Source organism: Manis pentadactyla, chromosome 5 (assembly GCF_030020395.1).
Source record: "Manis pentadactyla isolate mManPen7 chromosome 5, mManPen7.hap1, whole genome shotgun sequence".
Taxonomy (NCBI): Eukaryota; Metazoa; Chordata; class Mammalia; order Pholidota; family Manidae; genus Manis; species Manis pentadactyla.
Window position 1 is genome coordinate 34,770,253 of NC_080023.1, and position 27,255 is coordinate 34,797,507.

Below are 27,255 nucleotides of genomic sequence, written 5' to 3' on the forward strand. Positions count from 1 at the left end.
CTTAGAGGTGTTAAATGGATGATCACACTGAAGAAACTGCTATTCTGATCATATTTTCTTTTCCTTTTCCTTAATTAGGAACCTTGATTATAGTAGGAAGCTGAAAAATGTAAGTGTTTTAACTTCACTTTCCAAACTTCTTTCTTCTAACTTTGATGGTTTAAGTATAAATTTAGCTCATAAGTTCAATGCCTCTTGCATGCCTAGCTACGAAGAATCCTTAGAAACAAGTATATGTGTCTCTGATGGAATAATTAATTACTGTAATATAAATAAAAATTATGGATTGGTATGGGGGTTTCTCTTTAATTAGATAAGGGCTCATTCCAGAAATAAACAAATAAAAGCTTGTGTCCTGTTCATAATTTGGTTTCTTTAACACCAAATGATCCGTGTTAGCACTAATAGTAGTTTCTTTCCATTGGTAGGTACAGGTGGGATTATTAAATCAGGTAGTTGGGCAAATTGTTTTGGGAAAAGATCAGCAAAATATGAATAATGTCGACTGTCATGGGCCTATACTTTTTGTAATTTTTTTTTCCTTTTAACCTTTTGAGTTGTTATTAGTACTACACCAAATCAACTTTCTGGAGTTATATCTAATTTTTGAAGAGCAAGTATATTAGTGCTCTTTTATTTTAAGCTTAAACTGAAGAATGTAAGGAATGACTTTCTGTATATAAAATTGAAAATTTGCTGTGATCCCACCTTTAAAAAAATTTCCAGGGTGCTATGATATTTTTTTCACTTCTCATTCTTCTTTTACTTTCTTTAAAAAATGAGGGATATATGCCATTTTTCATCATACAGTTTAAACAAATCAGAAAACCCATAATCTAAAACACAACACAGTTCTAACTTCCATTCTCCTATTACACCTTTCCAAATCCTTATACTCTTAGCACACATTAGTTATTTTATGGTCCTAGTTAATGTCCTACAATTTGGAATTGTCTATCCCCTGGAAATTTATTTATAAGCACGTAGTTTAAAAAAAAGACTTTCTGGAAGTTTTGAAGAATTCCTGAAGTAAAATTTTCCCACAGAGGTAGGAAACCAAATCATAGGATTGATGTACATAACAATATTTTAGGCCTGTTGCCATCTGGAACCATGTCCACATATCACATTGTCCAAAGCACTTTCTGGCATAGCAAGTGGAGGGAGCTATAGTAAGTCCTTCCCAGCCTGGTTGCAGCAGTAAGACCAAATGTGAAAATAAAATAGTATTATTAGCTTTTCCTTAGGCTTCAGATTCCAAAAATTCAGTTTTAAGGACCTCATCTTTAGCCAACCCCTACTGAGTTTTATGGGAAAGTCAATGTAGAGAACACTTGCTTTTGTGGACTGTTTCTTTGGGAAGACAAAAAAAAATTCACTTAAGGCTATAGCTTCAGACCATTGAATATTCATAGATGATCTTAAACATCCAAGGTTGTGTAATTGGCAGTAATCTTGTCCATGCTACAAATTTCCCATCTCAGATTAACAGGACTCTAACTATACCCCAAGGCCAGCTATCTCTAGGTCGTAATTTTCATTGCATTCCTTTCTCCTGACTTTAATTAGATATATTGTGTTGGTCTTGTCCTGGTAACCTCTAATTGACCTTTATCACTCCTTTGAGATTTTTGGCATTGGTCTTAGTAGAACCTCAAGTAGAAGCTGTAGGCCTTTAAAAGCACCTCTTTCAAAAGGAATTGATGACCTGTTTCATTGATCATCTGGGTAAATACTCCAGATTTTCTGAAAAATTTTACTTCCTAGTTCTGAAACCTTCATTACATGAAAATAATCTTGGAGGATTTATTTTTTCTTATTTCTGTCTTATAGATCACTTTCTCACACCAAGCTTTTCTTAAAACTGGAGTCTTACTACTGAATCATGTTTGTGTTGACTGGTATAGCACTGGGGTCTTATTAAAATGAGGTTACATTTAATGGATGTCTCATGGATGGTGGTTTTTGTAAATCATTGTTGCACAATTTCTCCTTCCTGCTTTCCTGTTAGTGGAGCATTATTGATCCCTTAGTTTAGAAGTAATTCTTGGAAATTTCCCCTGCTCTCGTGTATGGTTTTGTTTCACAGGTATTAGTTACCATTTACTGGCTGGGAAAAGCAGCTAATAGCTGTGCATCCTACAGCGGTACAACACTGAACCTGAAGGAATTCGAAGGCTTGCTGGCCCAGATGAGAAAGGTAACGTGGCTTTTGTTCTTTACCCCATGTAGTTTAGATAAGGTGGCAAAGCGACACATTTGTTTATTTTTAAGATCATTACAGTTCCATATGGTAGAACTGCACCAGCCAAAGATGCCATGTGCTCAAGGAAATGACCACCTGTCTTCCCAATGACATCTTTGCATCGTGCATCCCACGCCTACCTGAATGTGTCTCCTCTTCAGCAAATTCAGTCTGTCAGAGAGACAGACTGCCAAAGAGCTCAGTGCTTGTTTTCTTGGGGGAAGAATGCCTGAATCAAACAGGACAGTATCATACAGAAATGGAGCCTTGCTCTACATTTGTCCTGAAGGCCATGCTGCTTACTCGTCAGGGCCTTCTTGTGGGTGAGATAGTGTTCGCTAAATGCTTGCCTGGGCATCCATCCTGGACATGCTCTGACAAGTTAGAAGCATTCTCTTCTGAGATGTACATTTTATGGCCATTGTAGTTGAATAACCTGGAAATTTGGAAAACATTTTTTATAATATTTGAAACTTTATTTGATTATGGGAAGACTCACCTAAGGTAGGAATTTGTCAGAGGAATCGTGGGATGTTTTCTGTGTGCCTGCCGGTGTGTTCCTTTTTCAGCATTACACATTAGCTCGTCCAAGGCGCTAGGAGGTAGCATTACCCTGGGGCAGCCCCACCTAACTAGTCTTAGCGAATAGGTGAGTCTCAACCACAGCATCCATGGGGTTGGGATAGGGCCCATATAGCAGTGCAGGTATTTAAGGCCTTGCTCTTCTCATTTCTCTAACATGCAAACTAAATCCACTTAAGGAGACCTGATTGAGAGACATTTCCATACTTCACAATTTTTCTTTTAATACCAAAAGCAAGAATTTGCTCCAACTTTCTGATAATTTATTCTTCTTTCCTTAAATTAAAGCTAATAGTCCTAGTAATTCCCTGTGTTTGGCTAGAGCCAGTCTGGCTCACATATTTTACAAATGGACAGAGTTTTCATATTGGTCATTACACATATAAACAAAGTTCTTTAAACTAAATTCCTTTAAAAAGAAAATAAACACACCCACTCAATCAAACACAACACTTAGTTTCTTACCCATACGTCTTTAATTTTTCATCTAATTCTATCCTTAGAGAAGGTACAAAGCAATTTGTAAATTTGGGAAATTTACATGTTTATTTTTTCATATTAAATTGGGACTTGAATAATGATAGATGGATCATTGTTTTAAGGCTATTTAAAAGTTCTGCCTCACAGATCTCCCGCTGCATTCTCTGGGAATCTGTTATTCTCATCATTGTTATTTCTTACCACTAGTCCAGCTCCCCTATAGCCTGAGCAGTTATTAGTTTCTTCCACTTGCCTAGCTTCCCTTTTTGTTGAGACAGCTCTACTACTTCAGTTTTCTTCAAATGACCTGTTGTTGTTAACAGCCATTACCTTTTTAGTGAATATAAACAGTGTCACGGCACAGGAGGGAATAGTTAGTATCCCTGGGCAAGGCATGACAGCGGCATTCCCGTATCTCTACATAGAGAGGAATTGGCCTGAACTTCACAGATCAACCCAACACATGGAAATATTAGCTGATCTAGGATGCACATTATTTCATTTTAACAGGTAGGACTGGCTTCAGCTGGGAAATGCAGAAAACTCAAATACTGGATTAAACTAGATAGGATTTTATTTTAAATGTACCCGAATGAAGTCTGGACATGAGCAGTCCAGGGCTAGTGATCATTAGGGACCCCAGCTCCTCCTGTCTTTTTGCTCCACCATCCTCAACCCATGGTTTCCCACTGGCTGGTCCAAGAGAGCTGCTCAAGCTTTAGTCTGAATTTGAGTTAGGAGAAAGTAGGGGTGAAGGGAAGAAGGACCTATGCCTTCCCTATAAAAACACTTCTAGAAGTCATACACTACACCTCCACTCACATCCTATTACTAAACATGGTCACACATCCACACCTCACTGCAAGGAGGGACTTGGGAAAAGTAGACTTTATTTCAGCTACCAACTGTATTATCACGGAGAAAAAATGCAGAACAGATATTGAGGGACAACTATAATCTCTTCTGCACAGTTACAGGCTGAAAAAATTTGAAGTTAAATTCTTTTCTTTTGCAAAGGAGGTTAGCCAGAAATTTGTTCTATTCATTTTTTTTGTAGGAGAAATGTGCATAAAAGTCATCAACTACTGTGCAACTTGTTAAAAAACACATATAGATCCATTAACATAAGTATCTGATACATAGTAGGTTTTTTGTAGTAGGTCACTTTTGGTATGTACAAAAAAGATCTCTGAAAGCATAGTGACAACAGCCTTTCACGGAGCCTGGATATCAGAGTAGGTCTCCCAAGGAGAGGACACTTACACTGAATAAAGGGGAATTACTGTGAGAATACCGAGATTGAAAGGAGAACTGTGGACTAGGGTGACCCTAGAGTTCTCAGGGATGGAACTGGAAAGTCAACAGTCTAGGTTTCTTCACTTGTCTGTCTTCTCTTATTGCTTCCTATCTCCTTAAACTTTCTCCTACCACAGACAAACATTCCCTTATTGCAGGGTACATGGTCAAAAGCACCCCTGGGATTATCTGCTTCTAGCTCCTTGCCCAGAAAGGCAAGGGAATTCTTCTCCCTGGCCCCAGCTGTGAAATTCCACAGGGTGTACTCTGGCCAAGTATGGGTCCTATTCCTGAACCAGTCACTATGACCAGGGGCAAGGGCTACAGTGATTGGCCAAGCTGCTACTGCTTCAGGAGATGGGGAGTGTTAACCAGAAGAAGGGGATAAATAACGGAGAGCATGATGGGCAAGCACAGACCTCTGCCTAAAATAGCAACCGCCATCAACTTCTCTTTCCATAAATTGCCTTATTTTTTCATGATTCCTATCACCCAACTTAGTATTGTTTTTCTGTTTTTGTCTTCCCTACTAACATAGGGCCCATGAGGACAGGGTGTTTATGGATTTTGCAGAACGGTGTGCCCCAGCACTAGGACAGTGCCTGACACATAGAATATGCTCAGTAAATACCTGTGGAATGAATAGCTTCCCCAACTAGAATGTGGTGGGTGGACAAGGGTCATCAAACTCGAAAAATGGAACCCTAAATTACTCCCAAATAGGATTTAGCCACCTTATAAGTCACAAAGGAAGCAGAAAACATTGAGTGGTAAAACAGAGGCATCTGGGGTTTCTCAGATACCATAAGTCATCTACCACCCTTAGCTGGTTCTCATTATCTCTGACAAAGGGGGATGAGAAGAGGACGGATGAGTGAAATAATCCAAAAAGTGTGGTGGAAGCTGGTAGTTCTCACCCCTTTCATTAACACACTTTTATTAGAACAACTAGCAATTAGCACAGTGGACAAATTTGAGTCTTATCTCCCTTCCCTGATGTGCTCTCTAGAAGATAGAATGCCCCTGGGCTCCTAGATGAAAACCACAGACAACATTACTGGAGCCCCGGAAAGGAGAATGTAGACTGTGCTAGCCTGTGTGTTGGTTTCTGTCTTCTGCTTTCCCAGAAAAACTTCCCCTTAGGTGACTTGACATCATCGAGTAAAATTGTTCGTCCAGCTGATGTCCACATCTTTATTTCTGGATGAAGCAGCAGCCTCTGGCTTCACCCTGAGAGGTTCCAAGGACCAGCTTGGCCAGGGATGACCATGGGTGGCCTGTTTTTCACTTTTCAAACTGGCCATGCTGTTCAACTTCCAGCTCTCACTTGATCCTTGGTTTTATTCTTGGCTTTCTACACAGTCATGAACAGAACGGTCTTTCTGTTTTTCTTTCCCATGACGAGCTGTGAGAAAGCAGCTGAAGCTCCAAGAAGCATGTTGACTTTCTCCTTTTTCCTTTCTGTCCTCCTGTGGTCTGTAGGGTAAGGGTGGGAAAGACATTTGGGCCTTTTGGGAGTCTTTCTAATATTCTTTTATTGAAATCCAGTTGTGTAGTGCTGTGCCAAACAGCTTATAAAACTGTGTCATTTCTAGATGTGATGAGTGGTCCAGCTTTGTGTGTCCGCCCTCCCTGATGGGAAATTGGGCCCAAGGCATCTAGTTATGGGATATAAATGGAAAAGGAGATAGAAGAGTATCAGTGTATATACAAGCCGTGTCCTTCACTACATTTATAAACTTTATGTGATTTATATATTGACATTTACATACCCAAATTAATACACAGGAGTAACAATAACCATAGCTAACACTTTTTAAGCACCTCTGTGTCGGGCATTTTTCTGAATACTACCATATATTAACATGTTTAGCCCTCCCAGCAATCCTGTGAGATAGATGTTATTACCTCCATTTTACAGATGGAACTGAGATTGGGCAAGGTGAAGTAACTTGCCTACAAGGGGTAGAGCCAGCATTGAAACTCAGTCAGATGCACTTCTAAGACTGTGCTCTTAACCTACCCTAAACTGCCTCTCTTTTGCAATATTTATAGTTTGGGGATTTAAGCATAAGCAGCAAAGGGACAGTATTCAGGTTAGCATCATTCACAGAGTGAGGAGGCAGTAAGTGTCCAGTAGTTGGAAGAGGTGATGCTGACAATGACAGCTATAACTACACCAAAACTGATCAAAACGTTGTCAACTTTTACCATTTGGGATTTGGAGACTGAGTCCTGTGTCTGACTCAGCTTTCCTGCTTGCTGTGTGACCTCAGTCAAGTTATTTAACCTCTCTGATTCTTTTTTTTCTCTTCTACAAAATGGGAACAATGCTAATCGCATCATTGGGGGTCGTGACGATTAAATGTATAATGTACAAAGAGCATCAAGCATACCCCTAAACACATAGTGAGTGTTTGATCTGAGTGACTTTCAATTATTTTAGCCATTTGGCCTATGCTTAGAATAAATAATCCAAGATAATTATTTTCATTTCTAAAGAAATTAAGTATACAAAACTATCCAATTTAGATATATACTTTTCAGTTAGTCATGAGTTCTTCCTTTTCTAGCTAGTTGGGCCTGGCTTTGTTCAAGTCCCAGTTAACATTTGACCTACAAGTAAACTAACATAATTTCCGTAACTAACTGGAATCGCCTTCCTCTGGAGGGTCATGTCAGCTGTCCTCACCCAGGCTATTTGACAATCTATTCTTCAGGGGCACTAATCAGGTCCTTGGGGTGGAGGCTGCACGGCGCTCCTCTCATCCCTGCCCTTCTCCTCTCTCCCACTCCTTCTCTTGGTGCAAAACCTGTGTGTGCCTTGTGAATTGCAGCCGCCACATACCCTCAAAGTGTATCCCACTGGGAAGTGTGTCAGAGGATCTGGACATAATTGATAGAAGCAGCTGGCAAAGGCACTTCCTACAAAGGCATTGGCTGCTGTGGGCATATTTGTCGGTTTAGACAGTTTCCAAAATTGCTAACATGGAGAATATTTATTTTTCCTTTCTATGGGGAATGTGGAGGGGACCTTCCTGAGCATCCCAGGAAATCTGCAGTGTGACATTCCAGTCTTTGCAGATGAGAACATGCTCCTCTGCCAATATCATCCATGCCCTAATTTTAAGTGGCAATCTGGGGGAGATTAAATTGGGGTTTATCTTTGAGTGAGCAGAGTTATTTTTGTTTTCATCAGCCTGGACTGTTGTAATTACTGCTAAGACACTAGTGGGAACAAGGCTTTTATTATAATACGAGGGTGAGGATGGCTTTGACTGACCTTTCTTCTGCTGGCGTTTCAGTGTTTTAGTATGTGCTGCTTGCGCTGGAAAGAATTTATAATCACAGGCTGTCAAAGACAGCCATTGTTCTCACTGCACTGAACATGTGGGTCAGCCACAAGTGCTTTCAGCTCCCCTAGCGCCAAGAGGTGGCCGAGAGCGAGAGCATGCCTGGATTCTTCTGAGGCATCAGGAAAAGCATTTTGCATATTTTTCATTTCTTTTTTTTTTTCCCCTTAACTTTTTGCCTCAGAAAGACAGCTCCCTTTCAGAGCAGGAATTTCCCTTCAAGGTAGCAGGAGATGGAAGCATGCTGCTCCAGGATTTTACTGAGCTAATTCTGCGTCAAAAACAAATGCTGGGTGCATTTGCCAGATACCATAAACAGGAGCAATTGGCACGGCGAAACTAGGGGCTCAGACCCAAGAAAGACATGCAGTTATGGATTCCGAAAGACGGGTCAAGGTTAAGGTTTTAGTTTGTCGTTTTTGCATTTGTCTGTCCCTGTATTCTTATGAGTCCAAACTTAACGATCTTTTGCTCTTAATTCCTTAGACTTTTTTTTTTAGTCTAACTCTTGTGGAGTAAGAGTTACCAGGGGGGGGGAGGTTGTTTTGTTTTGTTTTTAAATGTACAAGTTTTTCTGATTGGGAAAGTTGCAGCAGGCAGGGTTGGTTGAAGAATGAAACACTGACTTGTAGATGGTAATCGTGACCATAACTTTTCCATATTGATGTTGTCTGCAGGATTTCTTTGGAGACCACTGGAAACCAGTTTTCCTGATGGTGTGGGCTCTCTGTTGCTGTAATGTCTGTAATCTTTTCCCTTTGGACAGGAGACTGATGACATTGAGAGTCCTAAACGTAGCATCCGAGACAGTGGCTACATCGACTGCTGGGATTCGGAGCGCAGCGATTCCCTGTCTCCCCCTCGACACGGCAGAGATGATTCTTTCGACAGCCTGGATTCCTTTGGCTCCCGTTCCCGGCAGACACCTTCGCCAGATGTAGTCCTCAGGGGAAGCAGCGATGGTAGGTTGGATCCTTAAGAAACTACATGTCTTAGAATTAAACATTAGCAAGAGCCACTTGTCACCAGCAAGGGGATTCGCACTGGGAAGGCAGACTCCATACCCACCTTGCTGGAAGCTGGTAACTCTAAGCTAGTAGAGGAAAGGACTTTTAATGTTGCTTTTCATGGTCCTTAGAATTTTGGTTGCCTTTGCCAGCAGTTTGTTTCAACATTGCCTCAGTGAGCATACCTTCTATTGCAAAATCTGTTACCTCATTCTTCCCATGGTCTCAGTGAATCAAAACGCTGTGCAGATCATTAGCTCATAAAGTGTGCCAAAGGTTTATATGCTCCGAGTAGGAGGAAAGGATATGTTTGAGTACTACCCTGTGTAAGTGAAAATGGATCAATTTCCAGCAAACTGGAAATGCACTACACATATTTGTGGACATCTTGAAGCCTGGGAAGCTTGAACCGGCATGGTTTGGGCATAATGCTTATGATACCTGACTGTTGACTAGGGCCACGCAGGCAGACATTAGTGCAGGGTGCGCAACCCACACTGCCTCTTTGTACTGAGGCTTGGTTTGATTTAAATCTCATGGATTTTATATCACCTGTAAGGAATGATTATTTTTCTTTACAAAATGTATGGCCCACCCATCTACCCCTAGAAAAAAGGAAAAAAAAGAAAAAAAAAATGTATGGTCATGCAACCTGATACAAATTTAATGCATATTTTCCAGAAGTTGTATACCTTACTTATCTTGCACCGTTGTTACTTGTAAGAAGAGAACATGGCTTCATTCTGCATGTTTAAATTGCAGGACACTAAGTATGATGGGGAATTTTTTATTTCTTTTTTTTTAATGTGTTGCTTGACTCATGCTGATATTTCTAGAGACAATCCTTCTCTCTGAGATGAAAATTATCTGTCTTTTATAGCTAAAAGATCCCTGTCAGCTATAAAATTCTATGTTACTGAAATACTTGGGTATTTAATGTGCCCAAGTCCTGACTTAATTAACACCTAGTATCTCATTTAGTCCTCAGCACAGATTATGAGATTCTCACATAGTACCTCACTTAGTTCTCCCACAGGGCTGTGAGACACTCCCTCTTATCTGTATTTTACTGTTGGACTTTAAAGAGGTTAAGTAGTCATCCTTACATGTGAGGTGACAAAAGCCGCCTTCAATAAGTAGGGTAACAGTGTTGGTCTCAGGAAGTGTGAAGCCAAAGCTTATACTCTTACACTTAATTTACCCACATTTCTTTCTGTTTGCCTAATAAGTTTTTTAAATTCTAGAATGACTGACTAATGCTTTTGTTTAGTACTTAAACTTTCCAACAAATAAATTAGTCTTGGGCCACAAAGTGTGTGACTCCTAAAGAATTCCATGGTGCATTGTGAGTGGTTTGAAAAACATTTCTAAAATTTTATATGACATCTTAAGTACCACCCACAATATTAGAAGTTACAATACCAAGAACATGATCTAATTGAGCCTTACTGTAACCAAAAGGTAGATTTTCTTTTATAAAACATAACTTTCATCCATATTATTTTGATTGCTTTAAAAATTATTGCTTTCTTCATCCTCATTTCTTATAACTGGTAATGTAGACCTTTTATTTATTCTCTCATTTAATTTTTCTTGGAGGGGTTGAGTTGATAATGAGCCACATCTTGAAGGGATTTGAGATGGTAATTACTAATATTGTACTAATATGTGCTGAGGCACAATTTAGTTTGCAGCAATTAAGAGTGATAAGCTAGAGTCTTTTCATAAATGTTTTCTCCATGTAAAGAATAACATGAAATAGAGCTTCACAAAATACCACCCATGAAAGAGCATCTTCCACACAGATTTCACCACTCAGCCTGATACCTTCAGGCTTATGTTCTTGTAAACTAATCAAGACCTAATGAGGTTTTTAAAGAAAAACAACACATTTTTGTATCTGCCAAAGAACTGTAGTATAATTTTATCCAAATAGAGGTTGTATTTCATTAGTTTATGGAATTTTTTCAATGATGCTAATCAAGAAGATTGCTAGTCCTAATAAACACTTTCAAATTTAGAAGAGCTTTTTTTTTTAAGTCTTGAAAATATGTTTCCTTAAGACTCACAATCAATTAGGGTAAGTTTTACTATGAACTTCTCCAACTCCATATTGGGTCAATATGAAGAACTTCCCTTTTATTATTATTGAGGCCCACTAACCCATTCAATAGGGACAATCAAAAAGCACATTCAGAAGAGTGCCACAATCTATGGGTTGGACACTGGAGCTACCCAGCAGGGATGCTGTGGGGTCCCCAGGGTCAGTTTAGCTCATCCACCTTGCTAGGTAGGTGCCAGTACCTCCCTCACCTTCTTTAACATTGCTTCTGAGGCTACCAATGGGCTTCACTGAAGAGGAAAGATGAAGTCTTCCACTCAGGTACTTTTAAAATTAAGAACATATTTTATAAATATGATGCATTTTGTTAAATGAATATTTTTATCTTTTATATAAAAGATGAGTTAAGGGAGAGAAATAAGGAATGAGAGAACTTAACGTGCTAGAGGAAGACTAAAAAGCAAAGTGTTGAGAGTGTATAAGGCAAAGACACCTTTTAAAAAAGGAGAATACCTAAAATGGGAAAGGAGAGCAAAGTAGCCCAGTGGAAGGGAAGGATCAGACTTCGGTGAAATAATATCAGCATCATTTGCTACATTGCAATTTTCTAACTTTGGGCTTAGAGAAACCACCTGAGTATACTTCCATGTTTTCAGGATAAAGTAAAGTCAAAATATTTTGAAGTCCTGGCTTTAGATATGAAGAGTTCTGACATTTACTGAGGGTATGCCATGCCAGCCACTTTATGGGTGTTTTATGCCATCTCATTTAATCCTCACAGCAACTAGGGGAGCTGTGTTATCATCTGCATGTTTCCAATGAGGACCCTGAGGTAAAGGGTTTAAATTTCACAGTCACATGGCTAGTAGATGGTGGAGCTGAAATTAGACCCTGGTCTCAGTCCAGAAAGCTACCCTTTTTTCAACTAAGCCACTCGGCCTCAGGGCATTTGCAAAATAACTTTTTTTGAGCTGTCTATCAAAGATACTCATCAAAGCATAATTAGAGGTAAAATGAGTGATCCATTTTTGTGCCAAGTGACCTATTTTGTGATCTTCACTCAGTATATTATAGATATACATATTTATGTATATTATATATATATATATTTCATGTATAGTATATTGTGGTACATTATATATAGATAACGTACATTTTGTTTTTAGATATTGTGTATAATTAAGGCTAATAGAGTATATGGTTTCAGAATTGAGATAATTGAGACAACTCTAATCCATTACTAAGTCTTCCTAGTTGATTGAAGAATCATTTTCTTTCATTCATTTATTCAACAATGTAATGTGCTTCCCCTAGCCCAGATGCTTTAAGCAGAGGACACTTTTCTAAGAGAAATGTGCTATAAAGAAGGAACTTTGGGCTGGAGTGTAAAGAATAGAAATTGAAGTCCCAAGCTGTTACTAGCTATGGAGAAAAGGCTCTTTGGCCTAAGCCTATGTTTCTATCTCTATAAAATGGGAATAATAGCAAATAGGGAAAAGCTAGGCTAGGTGAGGTAGTATTAGTGTTTTTTCATAAAGCAAGTCACAAGAGGTTCTAACCATTTCACTGAGAGACCTAGACAGTTAAACCTGATGAAAGACTCAGGGTGGGAAGGGAGCTAAATTGTGAATCAAACACTAGCAAGTAACGAAATGGTCAAAACTTCAGAAGGGAAACTGAAAGCCAAATGGCATGAATAATTCATAAACTGCATATTTTCATCTGCAACAATGATCAACTTGTTTATGGTCAATGCTTTTAACTTTTACAGTCTTCTAAAAGCCATTAAATCATTTAATCAGCAGTGCAAATCACTGCATTCCTATTTTGACAGAAAAGGACAGTCAAGTGTGTTAAAGACAAGCCTAACAGCCCACAGCTCATTTGTGACAGATCCAGAACTATTCTGACCTAAAGAGTATTCTGAATTTATTAAGCACTTACTCTATGCCAAGTACTGTACCAATAGTTTCACATTATCTCTCAATAGCCCTGTACAGTAGGTGTGTCATTATCCTCACAGATTGGAAAACTGAGGCTTAAAGTGGTGAAGTATTAAATGCAGAGTCTCATAGCTAGTGAGTGGCAGAGCTCAAAATGAAGTGGATCTGACTTACCACCCTGTCCATTGCCCACTCTGCGAGGCTACCCCATCTCTTGATTCAATTTAAGGCTCTTTTCACAGATGTAAATAGGTTAATTTCTATTTGCTATCAAGAATTTTGAATAACCTATTCATAATGCTCTTAATTGATTAAGAGTTTCAACCAGCATATGAATGATGGCTGCTTATAATAGTAGTGTTTGTTTGAATGACAACTTCACTCTAATAGATCTTATAAATCTAGTGAGATGAGACTCAGGAAACAAGAACACACTGTAATTACTGAGGTGATTGCCCAACAAAAGATTGATGTTGGCAATACTGAATTATTTTGCATTGTCTAACACACTTTTAGCCAAATCAATTTATTTCTTTATTCATCAGATAATTTGAGGATGCCCACTGTGTGTGCAGTCACTGTGATAAGTACTGTGAATATAAGGCCCTTGTTCTCAAATATGGGGTACAAAATATAATATGGCAGAAGAATAGATTGGGCCATAGAGTTCATGGGAAGAGAAGATTGCCTCCAGCTATGAGTACCAGGAGGGGCTCCATTGTAGAGGGATATGCCTTTATTATAACTTAAACCACTTCCTGGAAGGCAAACCCTTGGTATAAGCCAAATTGGCCACTTTTCTGAATTCCTATTGTTCTTATATGTCTGTGGTCCTTGATTATAACTAATACTCTCCAGGTGTTCCATGGGTTGGTTAAAGGTATGTCAAAGACAAAAATCCTTTATAATTCTTAACTGTCAGAATACCTAGCACAGGGTAAGACATGAAACAACAGAGGCTCAGTAAAAACTCCATTGGGGACTTTTGTTTTTTCTTTTGAGAGTTGCAGAATCTCAGCAGGTTATCATTCGACTGCACATGTGTTGCTAATCGTAATTCTCAGATACAGTTAAGCTTACCTCTATTTTTTAAATTTGATTTTTTTTCCTGATTAGATTGAGAGCTTTTCCCAGAGTAGGCTAATTTAGATTGATACTTTAGATTTGTTAAGGGAGTAATTTAAGGAAGGAGTCCCTGGAATGCACAGGTTTCACCAAATGCCTGATGCTGCATACTTGCTGTTGGACCTTTTCTACTAGCCCAGCACACATTTTCAGCGCCCAGCACACATTTTCAGCACCCACCTTCTCTTCCCCAGGGAGAGGAAGTGACTCTGAGTCTGACTTGCCACATCGGAAGCTGCCGGATGTGAAGAAGGATGACATGTCGGCAAGGCGGACTTCCCACGGCGAGCCGAAATCAGCAGTGCCTTTTAACCAGTACCTCCCGAACAAAAGTAATCAGACCGCCTATGTCCCGGCTCCTCTGAGAAAGAAGAAAGCAGAGCGAGAGGAATATCGGAAGAGCTGGAGTACAGCCACCACCCCCTTGGGCGGGGAGAGGCCCTTCAGGTAAGGCCTGAGCGACTCTGCTCGCATCCTGGCTCAAGCGCTGGTGGTGTGGGAACTGCCGCTCCTAGACAGCAATGAGCTCAAACAAGCGTGCAGCTCTTTGATGTAAGACTTCAAATGAAGGTGGTCAGAACAGATTTTAGGAGAGAGATTGTGATTACAGAATATCAGCTTCATGAGGGCACCGAGAGCAGTGCCTGGCACACAGTAGGTATTTGACAAATACTTTATCTCGTGAGCAGATTTCTGAAACCAGTTCCATTGACAGGACATCAAGGACAGATCGCATCCATTTCCTCCTGTGGAGGCCGCCTGACTCTCACTCCTGTTAGATTAGGTGCAGAAAGATTTATCTTTATCAAAAAGACTTTTTAAAAATCTAAAACTCAAGTACGTAAGGGCTTTATGGAGCATGCTGCAGAATAACACATAGAAACTTATAATAAGTGAAAGATACACTGGACTACCTGTTTCTTTGGAAAAACAAGCAGTGTTTTCCTCATCTCTGATTATGTTTTGGTAGTTAGTCAGCAAGTACTTATTGAGCATCTACTATGTGCTAAGTACTATCCTTTAGGTATTGGGGACCCAACAGTAAATAAAATAGAGTCCCTGCCTGAATTCAAGAACTATATAGTCCAATAAAAGAAACTTACGGTCTAGCCTAATCCTTTCAGCAAAACCACCCTGGTCATTGCATGGTTATTTATAAGTCTACCTTTATCAGCTATGATTTTCCATTGAGTAAAAACTTTATTATAAGGTTGAATTATGGAATAAAACATGAATTTTACCTTTCCAGCAGAAAAGGTTTTTGCCTTTCACTATCATCTTTGAAATAGCTCATAATCAATGCTGAGATTATAATGCATTGAATTAATTAACAAATGGCTGTATTTAATTTTGTTCCCATTCCAGAGTCATATTGCATGCTATGACTTCTTTTTAAGCAGAAAGTAATATCAGAATGACCAGGAGGTGACAAGTGGTCTGCTCCCTGGTCCAGCCTGTTAGCTTGGTAAACTGTATTGTCCAACTCACTAGCTATCCTGAGACAATAGAGGAAGAGGGAAGTGAAGCGGGGTCTCTTTGTGAAGAGGACCCAGTCAGCAGCATGGATCCTGGTGAGACGTCTTCTGAATGTGGGTTAGAATTACCCACGCACTGTGGTAAGGAGCAGCCTCCCCCAGAGGGAGCTGCAGTGGCACCAGCTCCCAAGTCTGAAGAGAAAGCTGCTGTTGAAATCCAAAAGCGCAGAAGGCTAGAGCAAGCTGGAATCAAGGTCATGCCAGCAGCACAGCGCTTTGCCAGGTTAGCTCTGCAGGCCCAGGGCTGGCCTAGCTGGCTGTGTGCATGCCTGGGGGTTTGGGATCTGTCTGGCACGTTGGAGTTTCCATCTTGTTATCCCACTTCCTGCTTTTCCTGTCGCATCACTGTTCCCTACTTAAACCAAATAGAAACAGCTAAGAGCCTTTGCCCTAGGGCATGTGTCTGCTAAGTACTTGGTTATTTTTAATGGAGGTGAAAAGTGAGCTTCGTGCTGCTTGATCAGACCCTGTCCCAGGGAAGTATTTGTGAGTAGTCATTTGTGGGCTGCAGGATTCACTTAGCAATAACATTGTACTTTTCAATTGTTTGTGGCTTGTTAATTTCCACCCCACTCCTAAATGGCTCCTATCTTACTTTATGCATTATAGTGCCTTTGAATTGGGGAGCACTCTCCTTAGAAAGAGTGTCTAGCTTATAAAAATCTACTTACTTTCTTCATCCCAAGGGAATTGTAAGATTGGGTTTATTTGACTTCTTTTCTAAAGCACTTTGATTCAGAAACAAAGAATGGAGTAATTACTTCTCGTAATTGTAACAAAAGTACTAGTGCGCAGTCCTGATAGCTCCATGTGACATGTGAGATGGAGACCTTCAGCAAAGATACATAAAACTGTAGTTCTGCCATTTTATGTAGTGTTTTGAGAAGCAAGTTAATTTTTCTCAAATAATAATCACAAAGATCCTAACTCATTCTAGTGAGACCAAAATTTATTTGAGAAACTGTAATTCGTGATGATTTGACAACTGAAAATCTTTTGCCACTTCTGTTCCATGTATTCCTAAAAGGTAGGCAGCATGTCCATTTTCAAGAAGAGTAAACCGAGCCTCAGGGATAGTAAGTAACTTGCCAATCTGAGCTGATTACCACTGACCTCGTCACCAGATTCAGATGTTGTGACCACAGTGCTACATCTGTCCCCCACACATTTAGCAGGACATTTTCGTTTTCTCTGTACAATTCCATATGTGCTTATTGCTGTGAGCTAGGTCTCAAATGAAGGTTCCGGCATTGGTTTATATGGATTTAATCCTAGAGTAGCTTGTACTGACCAAAAAAAAAATATCCTAGAGTAGCTTTGTGTTGACAAATGTGCTTCCTCCCTTTCTGTGGTATCACACAGACAAGTGTGTTTCTCCTAAGCACATATGTGCTTCTAGACAACTCTAACATAAAATTGGGTTTGTGCTACAAGCAGCGATCTGGATTTCTGAAGCAATGAAGAGTAATGTCACAGAATCTTAAAACCAGAAACAAATCCAGATATTCTTTGAATTTTGGTTCAGAGACCTTGTCAGACACGTATTTTTTCAACATCGCTTGAGTACCTACTTGTATCAGAGGACAGGCCTGATGCTGAAAATATAAAAATGAACAGAATCCTCTTACCATGTACCAGTTTTCAGGCTCTTCCTCCTTCTGTCTTCAAATCTAGGGCCCTGTGAGACTAGGTAAAAAGGGAGACAGGTAAGAGTATGAATTTATAAATAATTTAGTCTTAATATCCTTCATTCTGTCGCGTCTGTGAGGTAGCTAAAATTCTCCAAACACACCATCATCTTTGGTTACCATTTTTTCTGGCTTTATTTTCATTTTCAAAAACGGCTACTGTGCTTGGTTAGAAAAAAAACCTCATTTTTAAAAATTGATTTTTCCATGATTACTAATATGGTTGAATATCATATCATATATATTGGCTACTTAGGTTTCTTCTTCCATAAATCGTCTCATATCCTTTGCCATGTTTTTTCCTTTTTTTAAAAAAAATTATCGTGGTAAGAAGAGTTAGCATGAGATCTCCCCTCTGAACAAATTTTTAACTGTACAGCCCAGTATTGTTCACCATGGATACAGCATTCTACACCATTTGTCCAGAGTTACTCATCCTGCTAAATGGAAGCTTTATGATGATAAACAACTTCCCATTTCCCCTTTTCCAGGCCCTGGTGACCACCAGCACTCTTTGATTATGTGTATTTGACTCTTAAGTACTTCTTGTAAGAGGAAATCATGTAGCATTTCTCCTTCTGTGACTTTATTATTTCACTTAGCCTAATGTCCTCAAGGTTCAGCCATGTTGCAGAATTTCCTTTTTTTAAAGGCTGAATAATATTTCATTATACATATATATACCACCTTTTCTTTATTTATTCATCCACTGATGAACATGTAGGTCATTTCCACATCTTGGCTATTGTGAATAAGGCTGCAGTGAACAAAGAAGGGCTAATACCTCTTTGGGATCCTGGTTTCATTTCTTTTGGATAAATACTTATGAGTGGGGTTGCTGATCATATGGTAGTTCTATTTTTAATTTTTGAGAAATCTCCATAACATCTTTAGAATACCGAAAAGAGCAAGGAGAAGTGGGTAGGAGCTACATTAAGCTAAGTCAGCACACCCAGGAATCGTGGTGATTTACAGAAAAACCGGCAAAACCTGGAATTTCATGAGGGTATTGAGTGGCAACTTCCATAGCCGGGAGATTTATTTTTTTAATAAAACATTGAAATTTTCTATGACAACTCTCATTCTGTGTATAAACCTAGAATCATGATTGGTTTACAAATATAATTCTGATTGATATATATTAGATTTATGTGGTAATTTTTGCTCCAGTCCCTAGTTCCTGTTATCTGGCCTCATTTTTACATATTTCATCCAAGTTAGCTGTATTAAGCAGAAATTAGCAGGTCAGTTAGTGTCATCACGCCTTAGATCTTCTGATTTCACATTTAAAATTGGTTTCAAGAAAATTATGCATACTCCCAGAAAATGTCCCCAGTAGTAATGTGACACAGCTGCTCCAGATATCTCTAATTCATTTTAGATTTTTCAACTGCTAGTTCTCTCGTAAAGGTTTTATACCTACTGTCCACTAGCCTGGCATGTCTGTTTGGGTCACTTACTTTTTGCAGCCCCCAGCACAGTCTAGAGTCACTCTGAGTTTATTAACATTTGAGATCCTGCTTTGAATGTGGCAGAAAGTAGTTTAACTGGAATGAAAGGCATATCATGAAGAAGAAAAGGATTCTTGGGGTCTGGAAAATAAGGATATAAATTATTTAACTGTGCCGATGTCTCTTAAAACATTTTAACCTCTGTCTCCTGACTTTGCCATCCAGAAGAATTCTGGCCACAACATCTTTGAATCCAACAAGAGGCTTGTGATACTTCCTGTGGCCCATTTCTCAGCTGGCAAAGTCTGTGTTTGTAGGGATGGGGGAGAATATGGAGGCATGGGCAAGAGAAGAGGTGTGGAGCCGAAGAACAGGGCTTTCCCTCTGTGGACTCTTCCCTGCTGTTCTTTCCCAAGTATTCTCAAGCACCTCCTTGTATTATTTTAACACAACCTATAAAAAGAAGCAAAGGCACATGTTATTCCATTTTCACGTGTGTTTAGAAGCCTAGACATCCAAGTTTTCTGTCAGCAATATACTAGGAGGTATCTTAGCATCAAGGGACAGAAAGTAGGACTGCTTAATAAATGTGTGGAGTTTAACATTTATGAGAGTTACCATTGAAGTAAAAAGTATGTAACCCACTCTTTCTTCTATTTTAGTTTATGATTAAGTTATCTTAATTACCCCAAAATATGAGGCTCTGCCAAAGAAGCCAGGATTTCTGTTTTTAAGAGGATAAAATAAGAACCAAGATTCACTTCCCCTGAATTAAAATGCCATGGAGATTTGAGTTCTCTTACTTGGTGTTTCCCATTAGAGAAGTAAACTTTTTTTTTTTTAACTGAATTATAGGTTTCACGTGATTGTACTTCTTTCCTAATTGTTTTCATATGTTTCAGCACTCAGTATTTTCTGCTAGTCTGTGGATCTCCTCAACCACATGGTAATTAATTACAGAGGGGGAAAAAAACCTCCAAGGAACACCAGACATTTTAGAAATCTTTAGAGGAAGAGCAGATGCAGCTAAGTGCCAGATACATATTCCTCTCCATCCCTCCTTACCAGATGCCTGTTGCTGAACAGATCCTGGGAGATCAGGGACCAGGGAACCGCATAACTTGCATGAACCTTTGTGACTCGATACAGCTACCCTGTTTGGACACTGGATGAACACAGAGAAGTCTGGTGTTGCACGGGACATTCCCAGGAGGCCTAATAGGCTTTTCTGGAGAGCCCAGTTTCTTTCAATAGAACAAGCTAACTGCCAATCTGAGTTGGTTGCTTCTGTGTTGCCAAGTAAAAGGGGGTGAAAGAAAATGCCAGCTCTTCCTTAGTTTAAACCATTACCTCAGTCACTTTGAAATATATAAGCCTTGGAAACTTTGAAACAAGAACTTTTTCTTCCCCCTTACCTGCTTCAAGCCCATAATCTTTCCTACAAAGATAGCCTTACTTGGTTGAGATGTGGCTGGACAGAGTTGCCAGGTGGGAGGCAGGGCTTGGCATTTCTCACTTCACGTTGAACTGTATCCTGTCTACGTGAGACAGTGAGCTGTGCCCACAGGGCCACCCCTTCTCCCAAAGTAACTTGCCTGGAAATGACTTGGAAAAACATAAGTGTCAAACCTCCCCATGAATGTAAAGCCAGGAAGCCTGGGTCTTCCCCTTAAATATGCTTAATTTACTTAAGTTCAGATGACTAGAACTAGAAACCTTTACATTCTCCTCTGCAAAGTGAGCATCATAATTCCTGTCTTCCAGGGTCATCATTGAAAATTAAGGTGTATGGAATATACTAGGTGCTCAGAGTATTATAATTACTGAAAAATAAAGTAGAATATACTAAAGCTTCTCCATAGACTACCCTTAAGGTCCTTTAAGGGACAAAGAACACCACATTATAAAAAAATCATTTGAATATTTTGATAACTGAACATCTGTGAACACAACCCTGCATATCTGCCTTTACTTACCGTTTATTACTTCGTGGCCAACATTGACAGCCCAGAATTTGTGTCATTTTTTTTCTAAGTCTGACTTGAAACTCTGAATTCACAGAATTCAAGCCACTGGCAGAAAACCAGTCACTGTGACTGTTTTACAAGTGGGCAGGCAGTGGCTTTAAGTGGCCAATGATACAGAAAGCTTTCTTTTCCCCTTTCCACCACTACCTTTTTTAAGTCCACATGTCTAAATAGAGAGCACTTGAAACAGTCCTGCCATGCTGGGCATTTAGCCTAAAATAACCCTGGGGACATTTGTAGCCTGTCTGGGCTCACATGATGCATAAGGCACCTAATTCTCCCTGCTCAAATTGGCATGGCCATTTGCATAAATGCATATGTTTTATACCAAAGAATTCTGCCTGAGTCTGAAACTCACAACCCCAGTCAGAAAATGGAAAGAGTGCTTCTTTTTGTTCTTAAGAGGTTCAAGCTAAGGGTCTGCTCTCATATTGGAGTCAGATCAGCTGAGATGAGATAATGAGATTGAAAGAGCTTTGTAAACTGTAAAGTGCTGTGCAAGCATTGTAAGGTATGATTAGTTAGCATTCTGCTGTCATTAATCCTGGCTGAACTTTGCTGCCTGTGACTAGCAGTGCAAATCACAATTCCATTCTGAGCACATTTCACAGGATCCTTTATCTAACCACAATACTTCTCTTTCTCCTACTACCATAGTAATGATAATGTCTTATTTTTTGTATAATGCTCTGCTTTCAGGACTGTTACTGGCCTGGCCCTTTTTTTTAATGAATAGTATAGGAGTTAAGAATGGAACCTCTGGAGCCAGACTGCCTGGGTTTGAGTTTTAACTTAAATGCTGGCACTTTGACCTTGGGCAGATTTCTTAACCTAATCTGAGTTTCTGCCTAATAAGAGGTGGGTGCTAATAACACCAACATTGCAGGGCTAATACTAAGGTTAAATGAATTAACACTTAGAAAGAATTCTAGCACATGGTGTGTGCTCAGTAACCATTTCCCACCTTCTTTGTCTTCACCAATGTGCTTTTTAAATAATGCCTTCTTGAAGAGATGAATTCAACGGCTTGTCGTTTCCTCTGACCATTCTTTATGGCCACAGTCAGCCAACACATTTGGTACTTGCCAAACACATCGACTTAAGGAGACAGGGAGGACCGTGAGCCCAGTCCAGGAGTGGCCAGGCAGGACACTGAGGGCCTGGACGTGCAGCTCAAAAGGCAGGATTTCATATTTTAAAAAATTAATTTACTCAGGGAGCAGAGCACCAACAACCACCTCAAATTGTGTGTTGTAAAATTGTTTTGAGAACAGTGGTCAGCAGAAGTTGTGGGCATGACTGATGGTGATTTGAGTCCTAAAGGCAGGTGGAGGGAGGGCCTGCTGGAGTTTCAAGATGATGGTCTTGTCTAGAGCGGCACAGGTCAGAGTGGCAGGGCAAATTGCCTCCTGGCCGACCAGAGTGCAACAGTATTGCTCATTCTACTCTTAGCCAAGCTAATCCCTCCCATCTTCATTGCTGAGTTGAGTGGTCCTTTGAGGATGAAGAATTTGTTTTTCATCTTCCCTCAAAAACTGGATACAAAGTTGGTAAACTTTCTTTAGAAATAAAGGTATTTTATTTACTTTTCTTTACAAACTGAGAAGATAATTTTTTTAACGATTTTTTTAAAGTTTTAATATTTTGTTATTATTTAGAAGCAAGGCTAACCTTATGAGTAGAGGGAGAGGAGTTTACATGAACACCAGATAGCCTAAAAAGAAATACTCCAGGGACATTTGTAGCCTGGCTGAGCTCATGTGATGCCCACACGTTATATTCCCACCTTGTCTACCCCAACAAAAACAAAAAGCAAAGGAAAGAAGTCCTGATAGTCCACCATTAACCTGCATTCCTTTAGAAACTTAAAGTTTGGGGCCTTTGAAATCTCTTTTGAAAATAGAAATTGCCTGAGTCACAGTTTTGAAGCCATTTGGGCGAAATGTCTTACCACAATGTACTTGACATCTAGCATACGACAAAGAAGAGCCAGGAGACAGAGTCATGGGTAGAAGATGGAAGCAAGGGTTGATGATGGGAGGGTAAGGGGCAAGATACACTTTTGTGCCTTGGGTCCATCCTGTGAATGGGCATAAACTATTCCAGATGTTTCAGATAGCTTAGTTCTGCAGAAAGACCTTCCTTACACTTTGTAATCTGACACATGCAAGGTTTGCTGTTGCATAACTGCATTCATTGAACTTTCCCCCAAATCAGCTTCTTAGTGGCCCCAATTTTCCCCTGGCATTCAAAAACAAATTGAGTGCCTATTGGGTACATCACTTATCTGCTAAAGAAGAAGAACAACAAAAAGACTCTTGCTGTTCCCAACTTCATGAAAAGAATTTGGATTGTCACTTCCAGAGCCATTTAGGATCCTGCCTTTCTGATGCTGATGGGGCCCTGCAAATTAAATGAATTTTTATTATTGCTAGTAGCTGGCTAAATTCTAGGTTTTTAAAACCCTAACTGTGCTGCAACTCTGGACTAAAATGGTAAATGGTTGTCATCAAAACTAACAAGGTTGAGAAGACCTTTTACTAACAACAGAGTTGTCTGTCTGGAGATGGGGGCTTAAAAATGTTTTTGGTCTGATCATATGTGGAGTTCCTTTTAATTTTGCTCTATCAGTCAAAAGCAAGTAAGTGATGAGAAAGAAGCTGTTCGTGATATTATCCTCCGCAAAGAAAACCCTTTCCTGACCCACCATCATGGCAAAGATTCCGGGTCAGAAGATGAAGTTGCATGTCGACTGCCTGATCTTGAGAAAGATGATTTCGCTGCAAGGAGAGCAAGGATGAACCAGGCCAGGCCAGCAGTGCCACTGAATCAAATCCTCTATGGGCCCTTCCGAAGAAAAGCAGTAGAGGAACCAGATAGTAGCAAACAGCTCTCAAAGGGAATCTCGGAAAAGAAAACTCTAGAACATGAAAGGTGTGCACTCTGTGTGTGTGTGTTTGAAGAGAGAGAGAGAACATAATTAAGTGAAGATGATGTATCATAGCCTCCCATTCCTCTTTCCTACCCCAATTACAAATAATTGGTAATGGTGATTTACTTTGAAGTGGAACTCCCTATCCAATCTCCCTCAAGGCAATGGTGGAGAGTGGAATGGCAATGTTCCTAGTAGGGCTGAACTCACTAAATAAATTCTGAGTTCCAGTATGCACATGTGCTGTGTCAGGACCTATCCCCACCTATGGATGCTCGTGTCATAGATTGGCTTTACCAGCACAGACATGTGCCATTGACTGTCAGGGGACAGCCACCTCTTAAGGCTGTTCCAGTCCATTCATAGAAGGTGGAAACCAGTTATTTCATAGCTTTAAGCTCTTCTCTCTTATTAGCTCCATGTAGATATTGGAAGGGGAAAAAACGAACCTCACACAAGATCACCTAGACATTTGATGATGGCTGTTTCTTACAGAAAAATGCTCAAACATATAAGATACTTCTATTTGTTCTGTCATGGCAATTGTTTTTAAATGAGTTTTCTTCCCCCAACTTTTCTCCCATTCTCTTAATTTGGAAAAGGAAAATTGTAGTGAATTGGGATTTGGCCAATAATTTTTATCCGAAGAGGGATATGATTTCATTTAAGGAGTCAGCTTGCTATATTTCAGTATTGATCATTCTTCTATTTTTTTTCTTAAATCAAGATCAGGTAGAGTTTGCCTCTTCATTACTTGCCATTTTTTTACCTATCACTTAAGAGGTGAGTAAGTCTATTGAATTAAGAATGTAAATATCCCAACTCTGTTTTACGCACTTGAAATAGCTCTTTGGGCACAGTCATTGAGCTCAGTGGAGTAGTTAGTGTTTTTTGTTTTTGTTTGTTTTCTAGTAAGTACCAGATACTGAACACATGAAAGATCCTTGAATGTAGGACAAGGATTAGAACACAGAAGACCTGGCACAGTTGCTTTTACAGGGCATGTGATAGCTTCAGGAGGCCATGGTCTTCGTAGTTCTCATTCACGTGCCTTGTAACAAACCATTCTAGGGGGGCCTTGTGGGAACAATCAGTTGTTGCATGTGAAACAAAGACCTCTGGGTAACTGACTCACATCAAGGCCTATTGATGGAGATCAGCCATTTTGATTCCCAGTATTTCCAGCTTCATTTGTTTGTTGTCACCTGACTCTGAGTTTAGGGACAGAGCTCTGGGTCTGGGACAGTCCATGACCTCTCTAGAAAACATCACTGAACTGATGGAGAAAAAGGAGCCTCCCTGGAGACTCTTCATCTGCCCTTCCTGGAACCCCTGCCTCAAACTTAAAGTCAATAGAAAACTTTGTAGCCTTCCTATTTGCATAGGCTCTGCAAATACACCAAGTTATCCAGGTAACAAAAGAATACCTCTTGGTTTTCTGGCTTGGATGATATATTTAAAAACAAATAAATAGTCCTGTTTATGTATGTTTTAGCTTTCCTATCTCCAAAATAATACTTAGAAATTGGCTTTTAATATGATAGAATGTTTATGCATATATAGATGCCACTGCTTTGGTTTTAATTAAAATATTGTCAACATTAACCATTTAACATTCACTTCTTAGGAAAATAGTTGAAAATAACAGTTCTGGCATCAGTAAAGGTGAATAGTTATTAACACAAGAAACAAATGGGTATTCAGTCTCTAGATCCAGGTAAGAGGATTTTGTTGTTTTTGAAGTTTACAGTAGCCAAACCTAACTAACGTCAGGAAGCAGAGACTGAGTTTGAAAATCAAGACTTGCTGTTCAGAATTGACTTAAATGTTCTTTCTGGCAGTTGTGGGTTTATGGTTGAGATGTTTAATATCTGAACAACATTCCAGCTATCTCGAAACTAATCCTAGAATTTGGATCATGCAGAGCTCATTACTAACATTTTGCTGGTATAGTAAAAGACATTCCAAAAGGGCTTAGGGATTCAATCAGAAAACTTGAATTCATTATAGTAACTTGACTAGTGTGGGAATTGGGCATCATTACTGTCAAACTGAAATCTCATTACCATTCTTAAGTCTTTCAGTGAGTCCTGGCTTCTCTTCCTAAACTAAATGAGACACTGTCATCTGGTGGAAAACCTCCGTCTCATTACAGTGTCAAAAGGGTAACATAGATGAAAGTAATCAAGGCTCCAATCGGTTCCATATTTTTTGAGAAAGGGAAAGGTGCCTCCATCATTTCATTCTGTCCTCAGCCTCTGAATTTCCATGCTTGACATTCTGTCTGCTTCCCTTCCTTGAACCTGATTTTTTCTGATGATGTGGGGGCCTGGAATCAAACTGACAGAAGGCAGGGCCAAACAGAAGAGGTGAAGCCAATGGTGACCTGTGTTATGCGGGCTCGGGAGAGTGAAGCTGCAGAAGAGGGACTCAGAAAGGTGCCGGATCTGTACAAGGATGACCTGGCGCAGCGGAGGATTCAGGGCAGCCTTGCCTCTCACTGCAAGGCTCCAAGCTTTGTCAGGGTCTCCAAAATAACAGAAGCCGACTTGGAGACGTGGGAGAGACTGAAAGTATCAGGAAAGACAAGGTGTGTCACACTTTCCCCTGGGTTTCTTCTGGTGGTGGTATTAGTTAACATTGAAGGAATCAAATGCTTGCCCTTCTGTCATTTTCTTTATTTTCATGGCTGGAAAAAATGCCTCTCAAAACACAGGGTTTATTCTGCATGGGTTGAAACTTTTAATATTGAAAGTTGCAAGCCACATGGCTGGAAAACATCCTTTTTAATTCAGCCAACTTATTGCGAATGGTTGTTTTGATAGGCTTGTTTATCATAAGGAATTTAAACTCAATTTTTAAATAATTTTAATTATTTCATTGTATCTAAGATTTTCTTATGCCATCACTTATGATGTTGGAGTGGTGATTTGAGAGCATAGAAGCTAAGAGCACCATTTACCTAGGCAAGATAACAATCATTTCATTTGATTGACTAAAGGAAAAACAATGCTGCTGTAATCATACAAGTATTTTTCATATATCTAGAATTTTTTTTAAACTACAACCTTTTACTGATTTGTACTTGCCTTAGAAAACCTTTGGAACTTGTTTCTGGTTCTGCATAGGGATGAAGATGTTGAGCACATCTGCTCCCCTGATTCTTCCCCAGAAATTAGAGCAGAAACTGCCATCCGTGATGACTTTGCCGGTCGCAAAGCGAGGGCTTATAAGAAAGCTTCCAGCCTCAAGCAAAAATTTGTGCACTTTGGCCCAGTGACAGAGATAGATCAGCAGACATGGCAGCACCTCTGCATTGGCAAGGCTGAGCCCAGGAAGGATGTAGAAAGAGTCATCAGTCATGGCAGCAAAGCTCAGACTTACTCTGTGTCCCCTGCCTCAGCGGCCACATCCAGCTTGGAGGAAGACCGAATGCTTAATCCACAAAATGACTGCAGGTATTATTCACCATACGTGTCCAAGGATATCTGCATGGGAGTCCCTGCTGCTTTGAAAGAGTTGGCTGAAG

At 39.8% G+C, this 27,255-nt stretch overlaps 1 protein-coding gene across 19 annotated transcripts in view; it reads left to right on the top strand.

Moving 5' to 3' along the window:
- The window catches only part of LIMCH1 (LIM and calponin homology domains 1), a 311,556-nt gene that overhangs the window by 225,348 nt on the left and 58,953 nt on the right, over positions 1 to 27,255 (top strand). For 13 of the 19 annotated variants that reach the window (XM_036908574.2, XM_036908560.2, XM_036908561.2 and 10 more), the window contains 4 exons: positions 79 to 109; positions 2,090 to 2,200; positions 8,723 to 8,918; positions 14,288 to 14,540. In XM_036908574.2, the coding sequence (XP_036764469.1) occupies positions 79 to 109; positions 2,090 to 2,200; positions 8,723 to 8,918; positions 14,288 to 14,540 (591 nt within the window). Of the gene's footprint in view, positions 1 to 78; positions 110 to 2,089; positions 2,201 to 8,046; positions 8,353 to 8,722; positions 8,919 to 14,287; positions 14,541 to 15,584; positions 15,852 to 23,425; positions 23,729 to 26,073; positions 26,317 to 26,854; positions 27,185 to 27,255 lie in introns of those variants that run through there. The other 6 variants (XM_036908575.2, XM_036908576.2, XM_036908578.2 and 3 more) reach the window with 4 other exon arrangements.